The sequence below is a fragment of the Rosa chinensis genome, chromosome 3 (assembly GCF_002994745.2).
Source record: "Rosa chinensis cultivar Old Blush chromosome 3, RchiOBHm-V2, whole genome shotgun sequence".
Taxonomy (NCBI): domain Eukaryota; kingdom Viridiplantae; phylum Streptophyta; class Magnoliopsida; order Rosales; family Rosaceae; genus Rosa; species Rosa chinensis.
Genome location: NC_037090.1, coordinates 35,128,755 through 35,149,299, shown reverse-complemented (window position 1 = coordinate 35,149,299; position 20,545 = coordinate 35,128,755). Strand labels below are relative to the sequence as shown.

Sequence of the window (20,545 nt, the reverse complement as noted above, 5' to 3'; positions counted from 1 at the left end):
ATTGTTGGAGATTATTTCCCAAGTAAAACAGAATCAAATGTAAATGCAAAAACAAAACTCTAATGAACACTACACTCCTAAACTTGCAAGATTCACCCAAGGTTAAGCCACTTTAGAGTTTAGTCGAGGCAACTCCTAGAATCGAGACTTGCCGGAGCAACTTACACACATTGTTGGCGTTAGAATGTCGGGACATTTTGAGCCAAAAAAAAAGAATGACATGGACAGATTATCAAATTATAAATCAACCCAGTATTAGATTTTTTCATATTACGCATTCTGCTTTTTTGCAATACTTCTGCTATCACTGGACTTCAGATCATGTTAATGAAGGGTTTGGCAATGTAGATCTACTTGAGGTGTACAGATGTGTAATGACAAATCTGAAATTGTTATTTTCTGCAACCATGTCAAGATTTATAAAATATATATTCTTTGATTCATTTCCATCCCATGAAAATAATTGTTGAAATCAAGAGCCAAAATACAATATCTGGTTATCTACTAGTCTAATAAGATGTAGTAGATCTGCGAGCTTGCCCATGTAGTTGATATCTCAATTCCGGGGGAGAACTAGGAAAAGAGCATCAGGATTGTCTAAGCAGTATGCAGATCACCTCGTTCAGATGCATATCCTTGTACATAAGACATGCCTTTTACTTGAGTTTAACCAAGATAATTTCCTCCTACAGTCACAAGTTTCTTTTTTCAGACAGTTCAACTTTATAGGTAGGTTTCATCTAATAGCTAGGTAGTAGCAAGGTGACCAGTATATATTATCCAGTAAGTAATTTCATTAAGTAGGCTAGAGCCATAGTCGTATCCACGATTGATATATTAATCTCTTTCTCCCATTTAGAGAGCCTCTCTTTGACCTATTTCTCATACAAAGAAGTTGCAGACCAAAAAAAAAGCAAAGAAGTTGCAGTAATAAAGAAACATACAATAAAGATTAACCAGATTCTGAAGGTCACCAAACCTGCGTTGGGAAGCCAGGGCAGTTTCGTTCTTAAGATGACTTTTCAGCAGTGGATACCCAGATTACTCTTGCACCTTTGTTCCTAGAAATGATCCAGATTCCGTTCCCGTTGTCATCTTTTCAGTTCTCGTTCAAATAGCATCAGTTCCTTTACTGATTCAACTCTCTGCCTGTCAACTACAACTTTACAACTTTGGATACCTCAGGAATTGTTGTTATAGTTTCTCTCTAGCTACTAGGTGAGATGTTCATGAACTGATACAAGAACACGAATTAAGACAATATACATACAAAAATGAACGAATAATCTGTACATATTTAATCCGTAAGAGAATCACAATGTATGTGAAGTTGTGAAGAACTAAAGTTGACGTATCTATTTATGCAGAAACAGTTTTACTCTGCTTTTAAACCGGTATATGCATGTCATCTTCCATGCAAGTTCTGTTCCCAATGAAACTTGTTTTTCTATAAGGTATGCTTCGGATGGAAACTTTGGTTTTGGTTGGTCTAATATGTAATATGTAATGTGTATAACTAATTAGCTGTCTCAGAATAATGCTGTCATTTAGCCTGGCTATTGTTTGCGCTTAATTAGTTATACTTTCACTAATGTTCATCACTCTTCCTCTATAATTTGTACTGTGAGCTGAATGATTTAAATTTTGGTTCTGAGTCCGTATCCAATGGCATCTCCACCCTTCCCATATAATGGTGAAAGGTTTGAGCTAGCTATCTCGAGATTAGAACTTCCAAAAGCCTTGGGAATAGTTCTAAGAAGTGGAGACCGGTCAATTAATAACTGTCAGCGTTCATGTCATCCAAAGTGGAGCCCGAGAATAGTAGCTTTCTTCCAATTAATCAACCAAATTCTTGAAACATCTCATCCTTATTAGGCTATGAGAGTAAACCTTCCAACCTTTGGCATAGAAAAAAGCCTAGTTTATGCATTACTAAAACATATAATTTCACAGAAAGTGCAAAATATTTACATAGTTCAGCCAGTAGGCTTTAATTCCTAGACAAAACATGGTGAGGAAACTCACTAATAGCCAAAATTGTTGAAGACTATTTTCAAATACGAAAAGAGAATTTTAAATCGAAACCCCAAAGTTTGAAGAGAATAAACCGGCACCCATATATATGTACATGCAGTTCCATTACACACACACACACACAGCGTCTTCCCACAAAGTTTAGCGACCTGAAAGTTGAGAGATGGATGCTGTAGCATTGGATGATGAGGAACCAGTAGAAGTTGACGTGTCCACCCGTACTCTTTTATGGCCAGAATCAACAAACACAGGCCTAGTAAGCGGCCTATTTACCCAAAAGCCTGTGCTTTTGAGTAAAACAACAATTTCAGACATTGTTGGCCTTAGAGCAGGTGATGATTGAGTGCACATTAGAGCAATCTCAACTATCTTTTTCACATCTTCTGCGTCAAACTCGTTGGGATCCAACGTTTCATCGACCAACTCCAAGTGCTTGCCATTCTCATAGAGTTTCCAGGCCTAGCCATTAATGTGATAAAAGGTGAGGTGTGCATCATCATCAGGTACTATAAGACTAAAAGAAGGATATAGAGTTTTGAAGTTACCTTTTCGAGGAGAAATTCACCCATAGTATCAGATTTGATCTCACTGCTCTTTTGGCCGCTTACAATTTCAAGGACTACTACTCCATAGCTATAGGTATCCACCTTTTCTGACAATTGACCATGGATTGCATATTCAGGTGCTGTGTATCCTCTGTCACACAACATCAAATTAATGTTAAAAAGAGATGAGCTTCAAGTATCACTCCTTGAGGGATTGAGGCCTTCATGGTTGTATACATTAGAGGCTAGTACTCGAAGTGATAAAATATAGATAAGTAATTTAGCTTACAATGTTCCTGCAAATCGGGTACTAAGATGAGTTTGATCCTCAGGTAAAAGCCTTGCCAACCCAAAATCTGCAATTCTTGGCTGAAAACCATCATCCAAGAGAATGTTGCTGGTTTTTATATCTCTATGTATGATACATACATGGAATTCCTCATGTAGATAGGCTAGGCCCCTAGCTGTACCAACGATTATATCATTCCTTTGCTTCCAGTTTAGAAAGCCTCTTTTCTCACCTATTTCCATGGAAAACAAAAAAAAAAAAAAAAAAGAAGAAAGAACCTTGAAATAAGCAGATGAACATTAAAGTTGAATGAAATGTATCATATGCACATTTTATTTATATTTGTTTATATGCATGGATTTAGAGCTAGCCCGGGCTAGGAGCAGAGGACTACCAAATAAGAATTTGTCCAGACTGTTGTTTGCCATGTATTCATATATCAGAAGTAATTCTGGTCCTTTGCTACAACATCCAAGAAGGCGAATTAGATTCCGGTGATGTACATTACTTATAAGCTTGACTTCATTTTCGAAACTTGTCATTGCCCTGTCTGATTGGAGTATAGCTAGTTTCTTTACTGCAACTGTTTTCCCATTGTTTAGAGTTGCCTGTTCAAGGATGTAATTGTAAACGACAGTACTTAAGATTATGCAATCAGAACTAGAAAAATTGAATATGCTCTGAGAAAGTATGTGTAACCAAGGACTAACATTAAAATATTTCACAGAGCATCTAATTGTGTAGTATTTTCTTTTACCTTGTAGACGTCCCCGAATCCTCCTTCTCCTAGCTTATTTGCATCACTAAAATTTGCTGTTGCCGACTTCAGATCTTTATACTTATAATTCACTGGACCTTGCAACTCGGTTGCTCCCAATATGTCTCCTAGAAAAGAAGGCAATGTGAATTTTTTTGATATATTCGTAAAACACAGAGACAGGTCCAATATCTTTGATGCTTTGGTATTAACATTTATGAAAACTTGTCTGCTTTACCTATAGGATTAAGAAAAGTACATGCAAACAGTAAATACAGCAGTAAGACAACGAAATTTAGGATTCAAACTTTAGGATCTCAAAAGTGAAACTTCAAATTATATGGTTGTGAACAAGACAATACCTCTACGAACCGTCTTGGGCTTCCTTGAAAGTCTGAAATAGATCAAAACTCCAACGAGTAAAATAAGACCTACACCTCCAACCACTACCCCAATGATGATGGCCTTCTTTCTTGAATTGCCTCCTGAAAGAGAATATATCATAAAATTAACTATGCTTTTCAAGCACTAAATTAAGGACTAAGAAATTAGTCAAATATCTTTTATCTCCCCTCCATAAATCTCTAATCAAATTAGAGGGGGCATAGCTAATGAAAATAACCATGTCCAAAACGAAATGAAACATCAATATTCAATAAAGTACTTGGATGATAGGACTAGTTGAATAATCATCTAGAAGTAAGAGATCTTGCGTACCTTTTTCTAAGAAAGGCTTGATATTAGTAGTCTGGTTATCTGGGAAGAAAGAAGTAGCAGAGTACCTCAAGAAACAACCGGCATCAACTGCCCTACCATCTGTATCGGGAAGGCAACTCTGTACATTGGTGTATGCCACCTTCAAACAATCTTGGCAACCAGTTACGGTAGTTGTCTCAGCACATTGTGCCACACCATAGACTGTTGTGTTTCCACTACCGCTAACTACCTCCTTAGATGCTGCAAAGAAGCCATTAATCTTGGGCGTAGCAACTTGAAGATCCATTAGAAGTTCTTCAGCAGCTGCAGTAAAGGTTGTAGCAGGCGATCCAGTTTGATTCCCACAGAGTCCTACATTACCAGGAAGGGTAGCTACAGTCTGGTCAAAAAAACCACTGCTCTCATACCTACACAAAAGCACACAACTGATATCAAACTTCCAAAATGCAGTTACATTCATATTCATTTCACTTCTAGATGTTTTGGATCTCATTATCTATATAATTATATTAATTTCAGGTCGAAAGCGAGTTCCATTAATCTCTGTTTTGGTTCCTGCCCTATCACATAGGAGCTCCAAACCAAGTAGCATGTCCCTTAGAGGTCATCTGATAGAATTGGAACGATACAGAAAAATGCAGTTGTACGTAAATTAAGAAATCTGCTCAAGCAAGTTGGCATAAGTACTTATGTAGTATATATGATACATTGATCATGGCTGAGATACCACTGATTGTTACAGTTTTATTTATTACAGTTAATTTGTTTGATTTGTCATTACATATTTAGTGTTCTCTCCTTAATTAGTTTGTGCCTTTTGTATTCTGATTTGTTATTGCACATTACAAAGTTAGAATTGTGAGCATGCATGACTTAAAAAAACTCCATGCATGATCTAGGTACATGGCATTCAACATCTTCATATTTTCTAAGATTGCACTTATATAGAGACAAATGATATATGGTATGGAAGAAATCATAGTACGTACAAAAGACGGTTCGGGACCATGGATTTGCAAGTTCCTATTTGGAAGGCTGTAACTTTAACTGCCACAGTTTTCACCCTTGCTAACAATTTGCGAGTCATAAATGGGTGGTCTTGAGGCACAGAGGGATTTTATTCGGTGGTATCAATCAGGCTTTTGTTGTACTATATGATGCTTTCCGACTAATAGGCCGGCTTTAAGGTACAATGTAAGCGATTATAAGTAGAATCTAAAATCTTAGCTTAACTAAGAAAAGAGATATTTGACATGACTAAAAGCATCATGAGTCCAGAAAACCTTGCGTGCCAAAGAAGAATCAGGGTGATAGAGCAAATGATACGGCTTTGGCCTGATCGAATGAACTCCATCATCGATATGGCCGAATATTTTTTGACACCAACGGTATAAGTAAATTTTCTTTTTCAATTATCAACATGGTATTGATAACCATTTAACTAATCTGGATTTTGTAGGCCGGTATGACATCTCGTTGAGGAAGGAGGAATAATTGAGTTGACATTAATCGGATCATTAAATTGATTTAAGTTGTTACACATCAATTTTTCGAATTATTTGACAGCCCCACCTCAACAGTATGTCATATTAAACCAGAATACCTGATGGTATCAAGGAACTGGTATCAATATGTAATGCTAAGAGGTTGCTGATTTAAAATGTGGATGGCCTGCACCAACTTGAAAACGACACACATGATTTCTTTGACTTCTATTTCTTTTCTAATTCCGTCGGATTATGCTAATGGGTTGCAAATTCCAAATTTGAATTATTGACTCGAGCAACTATTAATTTTATTGCGTAGCATCATTATTAGAGTTGAATATTGTAGCTACAAGAAGCCGGCATATTATGGTCATTGAGTGGTAGGGAAGTATTAGTAGAAATACACACTGAATGATCAGATTAGCAAAACAAACTATGTGTGTACTTGTTTTATGGATGACTCTATACCTAGTATGCATCTTACATGCATGCCGTTGCTATGTCCTGGAGTTTTGCCACCATGTCTTTGGGTGGTATATGAGGTCTTCCATTAATTAACGTTTAAGGGCTCTGCCTAACTTTGAAAAATCATCAAATATAACAAAATTTAAAACTAAAAGAAATAAATAAATAGAGAAAATGGAAGAATAGTAGTAGGTAGGAGGTGGTATGTACCGGAGGAAGCAGCCGTCGTAGACGACGCGTGCGCCATTGGAGGCAGAGCAGTTGCGGATTTGGGAGACGGCGGCGGCAAAGCAAGATAGACAGTCGGCGGAGGAGAGGTAATTCCTACACTGCGTCATGGCGTAGACGGGGTCGGAGCCCTTGGCCTGTTGCGCCGTTGCAAAGTGTTTGCTGCCGTTGAGTAGTTGCGCTTTGAGGTCCAAGAAAGTGGCGTTGAGATTGGTATAGAAGTTGGACAGGCTGGTTGCGTTGTACTGGCTGCAACCCTCGTTCAGAAGATTGATCTGCGGGTCTGCACTCACGCAAGCCCACCACCATATCTGGCTGATCGTAATTATTGACAGTGTTGTCAATATCTTCTTATTCATCATGACTTTCTTAATTACTGGGAATCTGTATGTCTACAGCTGAGACTAAACAAGAAAAGAACAAAGTTATTTAGCTTGAAATATTGAGTATGAGTAAACAAGATAAACAAAACCACTAGAGTTACATCACTTTGCAGATTAATGCTGGGAACAGATCGATGAGCTTCAATATGCAAGATATATAGCATCATTCGATCATGGACTCTCTCTCTCTCTCTCTCTCTCTCCCTTACACACACACACACACACACAATATGCAAGATATATAGCATCATTCGATTATGGACTCTCTCTCTCTACCTCACACACACACACACATATATCAGATCCTATCCAGAGCGGAGCTCCGCTTTCAAATTAACGTGTGAAGTTCGAGTTTTGTGTCACTTTTCGGTCGCATATCCACATCTTGACCGTTCAATTTATAGGTACTAGTGTATAGATCATCTCTGTAAATTTTCAGCCAAAATGATGATCGTTAAGGCATTGAAAACTGCCTTAAAGCTAGTACGATTCAGGTTGACAGATTCAGTCCGTCCATTGGTTTAAGCTAGTTAGATACCTTAACGATCATCAATTTTACTGAAAATTTGCAGAGATTATCTGTACACTAGTACCTAAAAACTGAACGGTTGAGATGTGGATGTGCGACCGAAAAGTGACCCAAAACTCGAACTTCACATGTTAATTTCAAAGCGGAGCTCTGCTCTAGATAAAATCTGTATATATACAATTAATTATATATATATATAATTAATTAAAAATAATTGTAAATAGGATAAGTGATTTCTTAGCAGCCTCTCTCTGATAATTGGCAGCACATTCCTTGTGGACCAGTACAGTGGTCTTCCCTTGTCTTGTAGATGCCGACCAGAAGCAACTTTTAGTGCTCTAGCGGCTTACTAAAATTAGGGAGGCTTGTTTAGGTTGTTTCATGGCTTGCTTCCCCTCTATTGCTACTCGTGAACAAATTCTACGTGGTGGTCTGGTCTTTGCCATCTTGAGAACATCATGATCGTAGACGTATCCTGGCCTTTTGAACTCTTATCTTAGAGCCTTGGACTCAGTTAGTTAGCGGAAGAAAATCGATTCCTTTATCTTTTCTTATAAGATGAGAAATTAAGATTTTCTTAAAATTTTCATGAACTTTCATTTCGTACGTTGGTAATATTAAGAAATTTGTTTTGAAAATCATAATTAATACAATAAAAGCTTTAAAGGTGAGTAATTAATGCAACAAAAGAGTGAGTGAAAATGAATCCCTCAATGGGTATTGGAGGATTCACTTTTCCCCATTTTTTCTCTTCTTTAAAAAACTACACTCAACACATGAAGTGAATTAATTTTCTTTCCCAAGACATCAAATTTCGCAAACCAAATGAGGTCAACAACTAAAAAGGCTTCCCTCCAAATAACTTGCTCGTCTAGATAAAACACTCTTCACCAGAGCTAGTAAGAGGTTAACACTAGATTTATTAACTGATATGCATTTTTAGTTGAAAATTATTTGTATCCATGTAAAATAAGAATGAAAGGCAAATATTGGACTGAAGTAATACAGTATTAATTCCAATATTTCACATCTCAATCGATCAAGAAGACTTGACCAAAACCCATCTCAATCGATCAAGAAGACTTGACCTAAAACCACCTCAATCGATCAAGACTTCACCTAACCCATCCGGATCGATCAAGACTTCACCTAAACTAGGGCTGGGATCGGTTTTGTTATTGTATTTTTTTGCCGGAACCTGAACCGACAATGTTTTTCCGGTTCGGTGTTGTTACTTTTTTTCGCCGGAACCGACTTGAAACCGGAACTGTTTAGTTCGGTTCGGTTACGGTTTCTAACCGATTCCTATACACATAGCAAAAGTGCAAAACAGCAGTAAAGCTATCCTGTTTCCCACCTTCCCAGCCACTATCATGTTCTGCAATTTTCTCAGTTTCTCCATCAAAGAACACAGCAAATCTAAAAACATAGCAAACCTAAAAATTGAAAGCAAGCTGCACACTTTAAAGCCACCACCAAGTCTGCAAATAGTCAAACATCAAGCCACACAGCAAATTCAAACATGAATGCAAACACTCCCAAACTCGATGTGGAAGGATTGTGAGACTGAACTTCTTCTTCTTAATGCCCAGGAGATTCGCTACTTGAATGCGAAGAAATTGGGAATTGGGGACTGGAATTCGAAGCCATGTCCTTCGAATTGGAAATTGGGGAAGTGAGTGAGTTTCGGCTAAAGACTTGAAGTGAATCGGCATTGAAGACTTGAAGTGATGAAGATGGATTTGGGAAAGAACTGAAGACTTGAATTTGGGGAAGAAGAAGAACTGAAGGTGTGTTTCAGGGGCTAGGTGTGTTTGATCGAAAATGACTAAATGCTAGGTAGGTCTGCAGTTCTGCACATGCTTCAGCATAATAGGTCCACATATATATATATAATTATATACAAAAGCTAATAGAATCACATGCTTCGCCAACTTTGGTAGTTCGGTATAATGGGTCCATATATATATATATATACAGGGCTCTTCTAGTGAGGGATCCCTTTTTTTGGTCTTTTATAGGGATAGGCATTAGACCAACTTTTAGATCATATTTTCACATCTTAACCGTTCAGTTTTTAGGTCCTAATGTATAGATCACTTCTGCAAATTTTCAGCCAAATTGGTGATCGTTAAGGCATCCAAAACTGCAATTTACACAAACGGACCGAATCTGTCGAACCGGAACCGTTCGTGTTTATAATGGTAATTGCAGTTTTGGATGCCTTAACGATCATCAAATTAGCTGAAAATTTGCAGAAGTGATCTATACATTAGGACCTAAAAACAGAACGGTTAAGATGTGAAAATATGATCGAAAAGTTGGTATAATGTCTATCCCTATAAAAGACCCAAAAAAGGGACCCCTCACTAGAAGGGCCCTGTATATGTGTGTGTGTGTGTGTATATATATATATATATATATATAATCTATTGGACTCACATGCTTTAGTATAATATATATATTATATAACATATACTCGGTTCTTGCTGGTTTTGAGTGTTGCAGAAAAGAAGAACCGGAACCGAACTGCTATAAGGGGGAAACGGTTCGGTGCAGACGAAAATGACTTCTTTCAAAACTACAAACCGAACTGAACCGCCTGTTTCGGCTCGGTCCGGACCGGTTCCATCGGTTTTCGGTTTGAAAATCCCAGCCCTAACCTAAACTGCTAAACCCCTAACCGATCAAAACCTCATAACTGTGCCATTATCATTAGGGTTAGTTTGTGCGAATTTTGGAATATTTTATGTACATGTAGCTAGTGGACTCTTGTATATATATTTTTTTCTTCATACCCAAAAATACGTCAGAGCTTAAAATCATACTATAAAACTCATGATGACGTCACACCAAAAAAAAAAATTAATGTTAATGTAAGCTAGACGTTTTCCAAACGTTTGCCCCTTTAGGTCCAAACCCACTAACGACATTTGAAAAGAAATTTTTCCCATCCAAAGACAAAAAATGGTGCTTCTTATACGGTCCACTATCATATATAGGTCGAGAAATTTGATGTTCACCCCACTAACTACTGAATAAGTACTTCAATTATTTTTATTTTAAATTATCTATCAAAAGAAGAAGAAAAAATTGTGCGTCTATTCTCTCTTCTTCTCAACCCTAAAGGTTGCAACACATCTTTTCTTCTCTACACTCCATCATCTCATTTTCAACCATTCACATGGATTCTCAAGACATGATTCAACAACTTCAATTGAGGTATGTGTTCTTCATCTTGTTTCTCATTCTCATGTTGCTGTATTTTAGTTAGCAGGGCTAGCCCTGACGCGACGCTGGTGGTGTAACCACACTGTAAGTACAAGTTTTGATCAACTTGGTGTGTTGGCATTCCCATACAAAACGGGAAAATATCTTTGAGGTTTAACTTTCTTTATTTAAAGATATTTTTCTGTTTATGAATTGTGTAATTGATTTCCTTTAAGATTTATTGTATTTCTTATATGGAAAGTCTCTTTTTCAATTAAAGAGGAATTAGGTCAGAATCTTGGGACAGAGGTTTTGCCGTTGGTCTACAACATATATACACACAGATACACGGTCAAGAGGGATCTCTTCTGAACGCAAGAATAGTATAGGTGTCTTGCATGGTTGTTTGAGTTTGTGTCTTCACAAGAGTCAAAACACTTGATCCATGTTTAAGTGTTCGTGATTATTGTCTCATATGCATATCTTCTCTTGAGATCAGTAGAGGAGCTGTGAAGAAAGGAGAGTGATAATTGACGATCATTCAAGTGAAGAAGGAGTATAAGATTGAAGACAAGCTTCTTGATAGTTTTGTCTAGTGAGTGTAGCAATTTGAGTGCTACTTGTGTCTTGTAAAAGAACATATCCTTCGTTATAAGTTGATTCTTATTTTGGGTTCTCAAGAGTAAGAGCCCCGCAGTGTTTTTAATCTCAGAAGTTGAGATTTTCACTGTGTAACCAAAATTTGTGTTCTGTTTGTCTATTTTGGTGCTGCCCAGTAAGGATTGATCCATAGCCTGCAATCCCCGTATTCGAGAAATCACATTTTGTCCTTATATTTTCACACACCAAGCCTCTGATTCTACGAGACCTTTGATCATGAAGCATGTAGATAATACATATATAAAAAAAAAAAATTTTTTTTTTGACAAAGCACATAATTTCATTCATTATCATAGCCAGAACGGCACATACATCAATTCCAAACTTGGACCAAGTCTTTATGGACCAAGCAAACTGACAAGTATCACTCATTGAAAACAAATAAACTCGTTTATTCAAAACGAGCTAAATGGAAAAAAGCATGAATAACCTAACTCTCATCGCATCAAATCCAATCACCTAGAGAACTCAACGGTTGTACAATTGAAAAAACTAAGAATGAAGTAAATCGAATGACTAAAGTCCATTCTATAAGCAACTAAAACTAAGAAAGTTAAATTTTTTCCTTGCCCTTATGACTAGGCCAAACCATACCAACTTTAGCAAAAGGATAACGGAGTGGCATATGTCCAACGTCCTGCTTTTTCATAGGCATCGGCTTCTTGTTCTTCGCGGATCCCTCTTCCACAACAATCCCAGAAGAAGCCGCCGCTTCAAAGTTTTTGGAGGTCAGAGGCTTACTTAGAAGATAGGACATGAGTTGATTTGCATATATAGCCGCCGCCAATCCATCCTAAATTTGGTGCGTACGTTGATGCCATTTACAAACCCCAATGAGCTCACGAAGCTTGCTATGACTGAATCAATATATGACATTAATTATGAGATTGGAGGCAGAAGAGGGGTATAATTTGAGAAAATAGGGTTAGATTTTTTTTTTTCCCCATGGAGGCCGCATCAGTAGATGAGAGGAAAATTCTCTCCTATGGTTTTTTTCCTTATATAACTAAACATTTTTTTTAATCAATCCATCAATGATTGCATTACTAAAAGCTCAAGCCAGAATGGCCATTACATACCCCTCCGCTACCATTCAAAGATAGACAAGAGGTTGTGGAGGTAACACATGGTACATAGTGCTAGACCATTCATTAGACATCCAGTGCTCACTTATCAAAGCAAGCATATTAACTACGATAATCTAAGACATAGTAATAGGCCGAGTAAACCTATCCTCATTAGCGCTCGTAAGAAAACTAACAAGCCTAGTCCCTAGAAAAAAGGGAATTATTTAGTAAACAAGCTAAACTAAAGAAAAAAACCCAAAGGGCAGCCCAAGCCCAGGCCTCTTCCTTCGTCCACCAGCAGCACCTACAGGCGGCCGCCTCGCCTCCAATGCCGGCTACCTTGAGCCACACCACCCTCTACCACGTCACCGACCACAGTGCCTACACCACGACCTCTGCACCACAGCGCCTGCACCATGTTGCCCGACTACATTGCCTGCACCACGAGGCTCTGCCTGGTCAACGCCGTGCACCATCGTCAGCTAAGCCCTGCCTCTGTACGACACCACCACCTGCAACAAAGGAGTCAAAAACCAGGTCTTCGCTGCCTCCTCCCTACCAAAAACTTTGAGCAGCAAACTTTCTCCAGAATCTGCCCAAACAATAGTCTCAGAACTTCTCCCGTCCGGCCGCACTCTCCACATAGCGACAGGCCAGAAGCTTGCCACAGGCGGGAGCCGCCAGACGAGCAGCGAGATGGGTACCGGGAAAACTTAGGTTTGGCGGCGTAGGACAAGGTTTGTGAATTTACAGTTCAAAAATTCTTTCATTTAACTCAATATTATATAACTAAATTGTGCTATAGTCTTTGGTTCAACTAGCCACTTCAGTTTATCCAAAAAAAAAATAAAAATAAAAAACTACCCATTTCACTTTTTTTTTCCCCTAACTATGTAGTTGTTTCTGTTTGTGTGGTTCTAGTTGGATATCCAAATTTGATATTTGGACATTTCCTACTTATTAAACCTCCAATTCACCTTTTTGAATCCTAAAAAAGCTAAGTATACCTCCTTTATTTTACCAAAACACACTTGAACATTAAATCTATATCTTCAACCCATTTTTTCTTTTTTTTATCTCTATCAATTCAACAACGAAGAATTTTGTAAGGGAGCTGCCTACATTTTTTGTACTTTCATCCAGTGACAGAACCAAAAATTGATTCTTGGAGGGGCCGAGCAAGTAGACAATTATAAAGATTTGTATTAAATGAAGGGACCATGTATAGAATTTATATTTTTACTTCATTATTTTAGGTAACTTATTGGGGAGGTAAAAAAAAAATCTCTCTTGAAGAGAAACCCTAACCAAAACTAGGTTTTTTTTTCCAGTTCCATCTCGCTGCTCGTCCGGCGGCTCCTGCCCGTGGCAAGCCTCTGGCATCGTCACTGTGTGGAGAGTGCGCTGGACAGGAATGTCTTGAGGCTATTGCTTAGGTGGTATAGAGAGTTGTCGCCGCGTGATGCTCCAGCAGGTTTGTTGAGGCAGCGAAGTTCTGATTTGAAGCCTTCGATGCGCAGCGTTGGTGATGTATAGGGTGGATCTTAGGCGGTTGATGGTCGTGGCGGCGTGGTCGTGGCGTTGATGGTCATGGCAACGTGGTGGTGGCGGCCTAGATAGACGGCAGGGAGGCCCGCTGTACGTGCTGCAAGAGCGTGAAGGAGGGGGAGAGTTGGGCTGGGTGCTAATCCAACTTGCTTGGCTTTGGGTTGTGGCTTTTCTTTGGGCTACCCTTTTGTCTTTCTATTTAGTTAGTTTCTTGCTTTCTAATTAATTTCCTATTGTTTTTAGGACAACTATGAGTTTTTACCTCTAGGCTTGCTTATCTACTATGTTATTTCATAGTGTGTAGGCTTGCTTAAATAATTGAGCGTGGGTACCCTCAAATGATCGGATCTAATCTATGTATCGTTATGGTTTATCACAAACTCTTTATCTACCCATAAATGGTAGAGAGAGGATATATTAATATATCGATATGATATTCTTAAAAAAAAAAAAGTAATTAATTAATTAATTAATGGGGGAGGTAAAAAAGTATTTGTTTTTTTTTCCTCACCTTATCTTTATTTGTCTTTTCATATGAGTTGACAAAATTTAATAAGGGAAAAAATCACAAACAGTACCTGAACTACGGGCCACTAATAATTTTCGTACCTCAACTTCAAAAAATATCATTTTGGTACCTGGACTTTTCACTCCGACCCAAGATTCATACCTAGGATCCACTTCGCCGTTAACACAAATCTATCCTTCCATGTTCTCCCGCTAACCACCACAAACCCATCTCTCTTCTCCTTCACACAACCCTTCTCTATAATCCCTCCTCTCTCTTCTTCTTCCTACACCCTCCTCCTCTCTCAACCCTCCGATCATCCCTCTCTCCCCACCACCTTCCCTTGACGTTGAGGATCTCCGTCATCTGTTCGAGAGACCAGGGCATCAAGTTTTCCGGGACGCCACCACCCATCTCATTTATGGGCCCACACGTGGTGGAGTTTCTCATTTCTTAGCGGACCTGGATCTCTGGGTTTGATTTCTTCTTCAATAAAGCAGTTTCCGGGTGCTCTGGATTATCGGAGCTAAAGACGCTGCTGAGACCTGGCAATGCGAACTTGGTCTCGAGCTTGATCGACGCCGGAAGAAATGTGAATGGGAAAGTTTCAAATTCCAAGTTTTTGTTGTCTTTGGCTGTTTGGAAAAGAAATATTGAAGCTGTGAAGATTCTTATATCATGCGGCTGTAAAGTTGATAACTCAGTTTTGCACGACGCGGCGGCGATGGACATGGTCGATTTGGAGGAGATTTTGTGCAAGAATTTCCCAGAAAACGTTTTATAAGAGTTTTGAGGGAGATGAATATGTGGAAATGGGAGGTTCTGATTTTGGTTTCGATTTGTAGGAGGCTGGTTTCGGGTTGGATGACAGGGATTATAGTGTTCTTTGTGGAGAGGAACTCATCTTGAGGAAGGGGCTGTTATATTTTGTTTATGGGATCAGGAAGGCTGTTCAGAACTATATTTGGCTTGGCCTTATTTGATGGGTTGGCATTTCGTGTTGATCAAGAAGGTTGAGAAGGAAACAAACGGTAGAATCCAAACGAAAAAGAAGAACAATTTGTATCGAGGTATGAAGAGGAAGAAGAAAAAAATCTGATATTGCACAGAGATAGGAGAGAGGTTTGGAGAAGATGAACAGTGAAATGACGACTGTACGCTTGCAAAGTTAACACCGTTAACGGTGAAGTGGATCCCAGGTATGTATCTTGGGTCGGGGTGAAAAGTCCAGATACCAAAATGATATTTTTTAAAGTTGAGGTGCGAAAGTTATTAGTGGCCCGTAGTTCAGGTACTGTTTGTGAGTTTTTCCCATTTAATAATAATTGAAAAAAGCTGGAGGTCCAAATATCAAATTTGGATATCTATCTAGAACCACCATTTCTGTTTAATTTTGTGAGTTTTCTTCTCATTTATTTTGTCTTTTTTTTTTTTTTTTATTTCTTTCTCATTATAAACTTTTTTTAAAGATTTTTTATATATCTATTTTATCAAAGTAATTTTTTTTTTTAAAAGTATTTTTATTTGAGGTTATAATTAATAAGGTCTCATTTACATTTTTGTAACAGGCCTCCCAAAATTGAGGATCGGTCCAGGGAGAGTTAGAAGTTAGAACAATAAGATAGAAACAAATTTTGTGATTATAATAGATAGATATTTAGAGCAACTTTCATAGACTCTCTATCTTAGCTCCTTAGCTATCTTGGAGAGCAAGTTTAGCTTTTTATCAATGCTAGCAGTGCCAGCGAATTCCTGAGTGGCTCTCCATTTTAATGCTTAACTATTTTGCTCCTAAATCTAGAGAGCGAGAGGAGACTTTCCATTATTTTTCTAAATTTAAAACATGTTTTAGGGAATCAGAAATTGAGAGATAATCGCTGTGTATTCTCATTGATAATAGGGGCCTCTTTATATAGAGGATTACAATGCATAGAATCTCAATCATACAAGGAAAGTAATCGTACATTGATTAGGAATCTAGATTCTTCTAATTTAACCCTATTACCACTAGGTCAAGTAACCTAGAGTTTGGGCTAAACACAAATTAGGTTTTCCTTGAACACTCCCCCTTGTGCTGCCCAAACGCGGTGCTTCTCCCGTTGCCTCATTAAAAACCTTGCCGAGTAACAAAAATCCAGTGGGACAAAAATAACCTCGGTCGAAGGGGAAAAAGAGCACAACACACCATTCACGTTTCGAGACCATACGTGTAGACATCTCCCCCTGATGTCTGCATCTCCCCCTGATGACAACGGTCATGGGAGATCGGATAACTTCCGTAAACGATGATACCAACACGTTTCTCGAAAGTGGAATCTAGGCAATGACTTAGTGAGCAAGTCTGCCATACTGTCCTCAGATTGAATCTAGTTCAAATTGATCTTGAGGAGATTTTGTTGTTGCTGATTATCCTTGGTGTTGTCGCTTTTGATGTAGCCTTGCTTCATTTGTTCAAAACGAACAGCATTATCCTAAATGCTCGTAGGCTCATCTTGTGGTAGACTTCAAACCACAATTGTTCGAACATGCGTGATTATGGATCCAATCCATAAGTATTCACAAACCACTTCGTGAAGAGCAATAATCTCTGCATGGTTCAAAGATATAGCGACTACGGTCTGCTCTGTAGACCTCGAAGATATCACGGTCTTTTCCCATAGTGAACACTTAACCGGATTGGGAATGACCTTTGTGTGGGTTAGAGAGATACCTAACATCAGCAAAATCTTCAAAAACACATGTCGTTTTGGGATGGGGATAATAGACGCAGGCCAGTGTTGGCGGCATTCCTGGTGTGTGATGGGTCCGAATCCATCATCTCTTTGTAGGGATAGAACAAGCCCATATCACTCATACATCTCAAGTATCGAAAGATATCTTTTATACTAATCCAATGGCGTTGCGTTGGCGCAGAGCTATATCTAGCTAACAAGTTCACAACATATGAGATGTCCTGGTCTTGTGCATTGGGATAAGTACAATAATGCGCCTATTGTACTAAGTAAGGCACTCCTGCCTTTAGCACATCTTCGTCATCATTCTTTCGACGAAGAGGATCCTTTTCAGGATTAAGACTACGGACGATCATGGGGGTGCTTGAAGGCTTGACCTTGTCAAAATGCCTAAGCATCTATCGACACGATGCTCAAGTTCCAAACCAAGCCTTAATCGTGTTCTCCCAAAATCCTTCATCTCAAACTCGGATTTCAAGTGTTCAGCGGTTTCCCTTAACTCTTTAAGGGCTTCTAATGAAGATCATGTCTAACATGAACCGCTATAGAATCTGAAACTTGTTATAGAAACGCGTGGGCATATCCCTTCCCAATCAAGTAGTCACTTTAGTGAGCGTTTCAATCTTATTGTAAACGCGCTCCGTGGTCTAGAGCCTCTTGACTCGGGTAAATGAAGTTCACCATGAACCTTCATGTATATTCCGTATCTAGATCCCCATAGAGATACTTAGTGACCACATTTGTAAGCTGCATGTTCAGTTATTCGGAAACTACCAAACTGATAAGGTAGTGAAGTGCAATAACATCCATTACGAGGGAATATGTCTCATCGTAGTCGATTCCAGGGAGTTTTGTGAGAAGCCTTGTGCCATAAGGCGAGATTACCATCTCTTTTTCTCATCACGCTTTCTAACGAAGACCCATTAGTCAATAGGTTTTATGTCAGGAGGTGTTAGCATCTCTAACTCGAAAACCTTCCTCTTCGTTAGAGAATCCATCTTAACCTAGATCGCATCTTTCCATTTAAGCCAAATCTCTCTATGTTGGCATTCATTCATCAACGGAGCGTGGTTCGATATCATCTGACTCAACAAACTCATGCGCAATGAAATACGCAACTACATCACCAATTATGATGGAGTTTCTATCCCACGTCTCATGTACACTAGTGTAAGTTTCATAGAGCTCTATATTCTCAGGAATAGGTTCTGACGTTGAGGAGTCCCCAACGATAACCATAACCCGGAAGATACTCATGAGACGGATTTTTGAGTGTCAATGATCAAGAATTGGTTTGTGCCAATGTATCCTTCGAACCCACGGGCCTCCCACGCATCCTAGCTGGGGCCATGGCCTGTAACGCCAGAGTGCCACTCTCTTTGGCATTGGCACCATGCCTACCTCCGTGTAGGGTGGCCTATGTCCTCTCGTAGGGACGTACTTCCTTGCAGGCATGTTTGCAGCATATTTGTGTGATCTCGTCACTTTAATAGGGATCAAGATGAGACATAGTGGGGACAGACCACGACAATTCCTGTCGTTCCTGTTGAACATCTGTGTTCTTATCTCCCCCGAACGACGGGAAGACTGTCTCATCAAAGTAACAACCCGCAAATCTAGCGGTAAAGAGATCGCCTTGCAAGGGCATTAAGTGGCGGAAGATTGTTGGAGTCTCAAATCCAATGTAGTTGCCCATTCATCTATAAGGACCCATCATAGGGCGCTGTGGCGGCGCAATTGGCACACAAATGGCGCACTCAAATGTGCGTAAGTACAAAATACGTGTACCCAGTCACTAGCTGTAACACAGAGGTACATTGAGTGGCGGTAGGTCGTAGACGAATTAGCATAGCTATATGCGATATTGCAGTACCCCAAGCGGATATAAGGAGATTGGTGCGCATTATCAATGTCCAGACTATCATCGTAGTCGTGTCCGCAAGACCATTTGGGTGTGTACATGGGAATGTGATGTCCAACATGAAGCCCATTGCAATATCCATCGAAAGTCTTTCGATGTAAACTCTCTAGCATAGTCAAATCCAATTGACTGAATAGGATGATCTGGGGAGTGAGCCCGTTGTCATATGATAGGGGCTAGGAGTGTAGCGTAAGCAGCATTTATAGGTGGACAATGGCACAACACGTGACCAGCGTGTTTGCGTGTCAACCAACATCATGAAATATTTAAGCGTCCGCAAGTTGGTTGAATCAATCCACAAAATCCCTACGGATTCTTTGTAAGAACAAAATGAGTATTGTTATATCCTTTGCATAGGACGGTCTCAGTCCTAGTTTCTCGAAGGAACGGGCTTTGTAAAACGAGCGAGAGGCCTTAGAAGCAACCATTGAGTATTTTGGTTAGGCCTGAGCGTCTAAAACGCTATTTAAAGCAAGTTGGTGATTGCAGCATCACCTGGGGCGCCATCACCATGATGGACGCCATCCATGGCGTCATGGATAGGGACTGCGCCAGCCCTAAGCTGGTGGTGGACGGAGGCAGTGCTCTAGGCAGCTGCGTCGGTCACACTTAGTCCAGAAATCAACTTTTGATTCATGCTTCGTTTCGCTCGAGAGAAAGGATGTATGAAGTCTTTGTAGACGGATCATCATATCATGACTAGGATGACCTATCCTGTCGTGACAAAGCCAATATGTGTCTAAATCCAAGAGATCTTCTCTCGTAACTTTATTGGATTAATAGCTCGAATAGTGACATGGAATCTACTAGAGAGACACATAAACTTCTCTAAGATGCGTCTTTGTTCGCAATCGTTAGAGGTATTTGCAAAGGAACTCATCTCCGTTCTCTACATGCGTTTTCGCATGGAATCCATTGGCTATTCATAGGGCAATTTGCCCTAAGAGCGTAGAGAGTTTCTGTGACAGTAATTAAGGTGCCATTTGGCAAGTGGAACTTGGGCTATTCCATGTCCTTGAATTAATATTGATGGCCCATCCATCGTAGTCACAAAGTAATATGCTCAGAATCAAAATTGAGTCATAATGAAAAGAACTCAAAATTTTATTCATAAGCAAACGGAGTACATCATTGTTTCTTTGATCAAAGAAAATCTAATCCAATAAAAAGTAATATGGCAATCGCCTACATCTCTTGGAAAATAAAAAGACTTAATCAAAATCGCCAGTTTCTGGGTCTTGATCCTTGTAGTCTTCCACCCTTAGATCTAGATCGCCATCTTGATCTTCTTGTTCCATGTAATTTGCTTCCCTTGCTTCACGATACGTCTTGTATGCGTTTGCAACATTCTGGGGTGCTGTACATGTTTTGGCCCAATGTTCAGTTGATCCACATCAAAAACAAAAATCATTATGGTCAGGCTCCCTTGTTCGAGGAGACATTGGGGCGCGATTTGGACGACCTA

The 20,545-nt window shown here is 39.3% G+C and overlaps 1 protein-coding gene across 2 annotated transcripts; it reads right to left on the bottom strand.

Moving 5' to 3' along the window:
* Positions 1-1,952: 1,952 nt before the first annotated feature.
* Positions 1,953-7,115, bottom strand: LOC112193332 (cold-responsive protein kinase 1). Of its 2 annotated transcripts, none has more exons than XM_024333433.2 (9): positions 7,012-7,112; positions 6,505-6,926; positions 4,343-4,749; positions 3,988-4,110; positions 3,626-3,753; positions 3,263-3,476; positions 2,869-3,100; positions 2,580-2,730; positions 1,953-2,493 (listed from the first exon to the last, which is right to left on the bottom strand). In XM_024333433.2, exons 2-9 carry the CDS (start codon positions 6,882-6,884, stop codon positions 2,176-2,178), a joined length of 1,953 nt encoding a protein of 650 aa, XP_024189201.1. In that variant the 5' UTR covers positions 6,885-6,926; positions 7,012-7,112; the 3' UTR covers positions 1,953-2,175. The 2 variants fall into 2 exon arrangements, with proteins under 2 accessions (XP_024189201.1, XP_024189200.1); XM_024333432.2 differs by having other exon boundaries at positions 1,954-2,493; positions 7,007-7,115.
* Positions 7,116-20,545: the final 13,430 nt, after the last annotated feature.